This window comes from Euprymna scolopes, chromosome 17 (assembly GCF_053919585.1).
Source record: "Euprymna scolopes isolate OS-2025 chromosome 17, ASM5391958v1, whole genome shotgun sequence".
Taxonomy (NCBI): domain Eukaryota; kingdom Metazoa; phylum Mollusca; class Cephalopoda; order Sepiida; family Sepiolidae; genus Euprymna; species Euprymna scolopes.
Genome location: NC_136498.1, coordinates 42558950 through 42564858, shown reverse-complemented (window position 1 = coordinate 42564858; position 5909 = coordinate 42558950). Strand labels below are relative to the sequence as shown.

The following is a 5909-nucleotide window of genomic DNA, read 5'->3' as shown; positions in this document are numbered from 1 at the left end:
TCTTGTAGTCTCTGTCTGAACTTCAAATCAAAACTTGTGCTAAATACACACACATGGCGCATAATATCGACACACGATGACTACATACAGATAAATTTAACCATGCATTATGGAGAAACAATACACACTCTCTCCACCAGGCAAGTGCACACTCAATCGTATATATAGAAGCGGGAGTGCCATCGATGCTGTGGTGTTGTCGTTGTTGTTGTTGTTGCTGTTGTTGTTGTTGTTGTTGTTGTTGTTGTTGAACGTCATTCATGATGGTTTTGTTGGCATTAGTTTCCCTGATATCTTTCTATCAAGAATTATTTCTAGAAAGATATGGGGTATTTACGGGAGAGATCACGAGAAGGTTGCCAACATCCCTAAGTGAAAGTGTTTCTCTGGAACGAACTGGATTCGAACTTGGTAATATTGTGTGTCAATGCGATTTTCTTTAAAACGTTTACTATCATTCCAAATGCAACAAGTGAAGTATCCATGGTCCCCCGTGAGTGCACAGTGAATGAGGCATAAAAAAATGACTAAGTTCAGCATCCCCCCCCATTTAGTCCCAAATGTTCACAGGGGACGCCAAATCCTGGTGAAAATGAAGAAACGGTGCAGTTTTAGACCTTAACATATGTAAATTTAAGTTTTGCACCATACAAAAAAAGAAATGACTAAGCCCATCATTTGCCTCCCCCCCCCCATTTTACTCCAAAAGTCCCCAAAGCCTTAACATATTTAAGCTCAGCGAATGGAAAAATATCCAGAAAAATCAGAAAAAAGAATAACTCTGTGGTGCTCAATCAAACGTGCCTGAAATATATATATATATATATATATATATATATATATATATATATATATATATATATATATATACCGGGTTTTGAATAAGTCCTGTTACATTTTTATTTTTATAAATTCATGTATTATTATTGATTGTAACTAACATTTGAGTACGTCTAATAAATACAATATTGACTCCTGAGAAAATCCTAAATTATAAGTACAACCCAATGGAAGGAAAAATCTCCGTTTTGCTGCGCATGGTTCGCAAACAAACTGACATTGCAAAGCTACTAAACGTCAGTAGAATGACTGTCTATCGTGTTGCCCAAGGTCTGAATAACTCGGAGACCCTCAAGGATCGACCTCGATCAGGAAGGCCTCAAAAAATTAGGCGTGGAACCATCAAAAAGGCCTTTGAAAATGATCCTGAGCTGAAAATGACAAAACTGGCACAAAAGATAAAGATTTCTGCATCCACAGTGTCCAGGGTGGTCAAGAGTATGGGAGGAAAGAGTCTAAGACGTTCCAAGAAACCCCTCTTGAGTGCTGCAATGATTCATAAACGTCTGGAGAGGAGCACCCGCCTGTTGAATGACTTAAAGAGCCACGGGAATCGTGTCCTCATTTTCTCCGATGAGAAAGCATTCACTGTCGATCCAGTCTTCAACAGGCAGAACTACCGGGTCGTAGACTTTGGGAATGATGTCTCTAACCACAAGAGAGTGTCAACCATCAAGCATCCAGCATCTGTCATGATGCTTGGGGTCGTAGCATCCAATGGGGAGAAGATGCCCCCGGTGTGGTTTTAACAGGGATACAGGCTAACCTCCGCTGTTTACAAAGACATTTTGGAAACTAAAGTTCTTCCATGGGTTAAAAAGATTACCAAGAAAGCAGATTACGTGTTCCAGCAGGACGGCGCACCCGCACACACCGCTAAAATTACGCAGAACTGATTAGAGACTAACATGAGCTTCTGGCCCAAAGACTTTTGGCCTCCACAGTCGCCAGATTTGAACCCCCTTGATTTCAGTGTGTGGGCGCATATTGAGGAAAGGGCCTGTATGACCCACCACAGTAACACAAATGAGCTGAAAGCCTCTGTGAACCGAGCATGGGCGTCCATGAGGAAAGGCTACGTCAGGAAGGCCTGTAAGAGTTTCGACCTCGGTTGGAACGTGTCATTGCCGCCAAAGGCGGTCACATTGAATGATATGATGCCTTGTATACTAATAAATCATTGTGTAACCAAACTTGTTTAATTCTACCCAAAATGACGTACCAGGCTTAATTTGAATAGGAAAATCTACAATGTAACAGGACTTATTCAAAACCCGGTATATATATATATATATATATATATATATATATATATATATATATATATATATATATATATATATATATATATATATATAGCTTAATGTGTAAGAGGAAAAGAGAGAGTTCAATTCCACAAAAGAAGACTTATCCGGATAATGCCAAGCTCAACAACTATTATTGGAGCTTATACAATAGGACAACAAGAGTATGAAATGAAGACACAAAACTATATATTGATAGATATAGAATGGATCATTTATTGAATAATGGATTACATGCAAAATTTGGGGGATAGAAGGGACTCTTCATGCCAGGGCATTTCGAACCCTAATGCTCCTCATCAGAAGAGTAGAGAAGGTGCTAGGTAGCATGGGGAAGATGCGATGTCTAGCGTAAGGTTCATTAGGACGAAAAGGAATAAGAGGATTTATAGAATGTTGGGGAAGTTTTATTAAATTCTAAATAAATAAGGAGAAGCTTCTTATATATAGTATAGGCTCCTATATGGTTAAATATTTTTTTTAAAAAAACTTATTACGTATAATGATAGAAGATGTATCGAGACACATGAATGGGTATGTTTGATCTGACGGAACGGTGGTTCATTAAAATTGTGGGGTCTGCGTTCGCGCCTGGTCCACAAATTATGGAAATAAAAAATTTAAAAATTTAAAAAAACGTTTACAAGTGTTTTTGATATAGATGTACATAAGAATACTTTTATTAGTACGTTTTAACTTAAGTAAGGATGGTATAATAAGATTGTGGGGTCTGCGTTTGTGACTGGCCTCCATAGAATGGAAATAGGCGCAAACTCTAATAAAGACTTTTCATATCCATCTGCGTAAGTATACTTTGATCATTATGTTTCAGTTTGAAGAAATATGGTATAATAAAATTATGTAGTGTCAGTTTGCACCTGACCTCCATAGAATGGAAATATGTCACAAAGTTTAACCAGGTTTTTTTTTTAATATAGATCCACAGAATATGTGTTTCAGTGTGAACAGGTATGGTATAATAAATTATGGGGTTTATCTATTTTATTTTTACTTTCATCATATTTTGCTTTGGTTTTGATACCCCCAAATTCAACCCAAATTTGCAACCCTTCCTTTTCATAACCTATCATACTTTCATAAATCAGAGTCCATTTTCTGTAGGCTGTTTTTGAACCCAGTCAACGACGGGTACTTTTGCTAGTATATATATATATATATATATATATATATATATATATATATATAGTAATAAAATAATTCTATATAATTATAAAACTCAAATGACTTTGCATCCGGTTTACGACTTCTGGTTGCGCATGTGTACATAAACAAATAATCAATGCGATAATAAAACGTATTGTTTTACTCTGTGTGCTTTCAGCGTCCCAATTGTTTCTTATTTGGTTTATTTTCGCGTTTAAACTATCCAAATAAACATTTCTTTCTGCATTTTTTTACATATTACGTTTAAGTTATTTTAACGCAATTTTCTTACAAATAAATCTACTTTAACCCGTTGACAAACATTTTACAACGGCGATTTACTAATCGCCTTCATTATTTTTTATTCTCCATTTTTTGATAAACTTTTCTTAAAAAACATTCATACATTTTCTTCTACACTACCAGCATAAATAAATAACCTCGAAAATATGTTTTTTTTCTAATCTGCGTTATAAATATATAATCAAAGCGATAATAAAAACGTATTGTATTACTATGTACGTTTTCAGCATCTCAAGTGTTTTATTTCGCATTTTAATTATAAGATATATCAAAATTTTGATTTAACTTTAAGTATTATGGTATCCGTTCAGTGCACATTTACCTATAAGTATGGCAAACCACTTATAATTCAATGGCTGTAAGTTTGTTTGTTTTTTTTTCAAAAATAAAAAATTACAGACAGAACGACTCATAGAAATCTGTCTATATTTTTTTTTCATTTTAATATACTTTCATAGAAAGGTTTCTGTTATGTCACAAAAACTATTTTCTTTACGTCACAAGTGTCACGTTCACACATTAATTCCATAGCTAATATAGCATACTGACCCAACGGGTCACGGGTAGTCTAGTATATATATATATATATATATATATATATATATATAATTTTTATTTTCTTTATGTCAATATAGTCATATTTTCCTACGATGTGGAGACCGTTTCGATATTTATTGTTCTCATCAAGCAAGAAACAATTTGAAAATTAAAACACTTAAACTTTTTTAATTTTTTAATTATAAATTTGCTCTCTTTGATTGAGCACTATCAACGACCTTTGTTGGAATTCAATGATTAAAATTAGTTTAATTTATATATAGTCTTTTTATTATACAAACATATACATAAACAGATTATGTACCAGCTGTGTCCTGAATTGAGTACTCTTTGATAATCACGCGAGTTTCATTGAATTTACAGCCAGGAAACCAATCGATACAACTATTTTATATATATATAAAATTACATTTTTATTTCAAGACTCTGTGTGTTTTTTGAACGTAAAGATGTTCATATTAAACGATATATATATATATATATATATATATATATATATATATACTTAAAAGATAACGCTACCCAATATACGTAAACCCTACGTTCAATCACCCACCATCAATTATAAAATAGATTCCTAACTCGATCGTAAGTAGACTCAGTAATAACTCAAGCGATGAAAATGCATTTAACAGGTCAACCAATATCTACGAAACAGCCCTAAAAAATAGTGGATACAAATATATCGATATCAAATATAAGCAACAAAACACCAATAACTATAATAAAATTAAAAATAGAAGAAAAAAAAATATAATTTAGTATACGGTCCCATACAACCAAATGTTAAAAACAAAACTTAGTATATATATATATATATATATATATATATATATATATATATATATATATATATATATATATATATATATACAGGGTGACCCAAAAAAAACAGAAGACACTCAATTGTTTTTCTGAGCATTTTACAGTCAACGGAGAAAAAAGGCCAAAGACCCTAGTGTTTTGATGTGATGTTTTGAATATAGTAAACTAGTTATGACCAAAGTTTCATTTCATTCGGACAAAACTCTAAGAAATGGAGCCTAATTAGAGTTGGGGTCCGTTTTTTTGGATCACCATATATATATATATATATATATATATATATATATATATATATATATATATATATATATATATATATATATATATATATCGTTTAATACGAACATGTTTTCGTCCAAAAAACTCACGGAATCTTAAAATAAAAATGTAATTCAAGTATACATTATGACAAAGTCGTGACATAATTATGACAAAATATTCTTGTTAAAGGCCACAGAAATACACGCCGATTCTCCATTTTAATAGGTTAAATTCCAACCCGACGTAGACGCGCCAAACATTCTAGTACAAATGAAGTTTTAGTTATTTAAAATGCTAAAGAATTTGAGCGATCGATGCGGACTGGAAAGAAGATTTGTAGTTTGTTATTGGAATGAGGAAACGGAAAAACAAAAATCAAAAACATATTTAACTCATATCTTTTCTCTATTTTTTTTTTATTCATCGTCAGTTCTATTTGCAATTCTTTCCTTTTTTTATTTTTAATGTTGGTTTTTCGTTCTGTTCGCCTCGGCGTAATTGATTTAGATTAACAAGCTTGTCAATTCGCCTGAAACTCAACTGACGCAAAAGCCCTAATGTACAGCGAAGGAGGCATGCACACAGCCGCTGCCACCCACGGTACCACTAACGTTTCCCCAAGGGACTATGGATTACCTCCATTAATTGTAACGT

The 5909-nt window shown here is 33.1% G+C and overlaps 1 protein-coding gene across 1 annotated transcript; it reads left to right on the top strand.

Moving 5' to 3' along the window:
* The first annotated feature begins 1007 nt into the window (after nt 1-1007).
* Nucleotides 1008-1589, top strand: LOC145296988 (uncharacterized). Its single transcript, XM_080143210.1, has one exon. The coding sequence runs from the start codon at nt 1008-1010 to the stop codon at nt 1587-1589; it is 582 nt and encodes a 193-aa protein (XP_079999336.1).
* Nucleotides 1590-5909: the final 4320 nt, after the last annotated feature.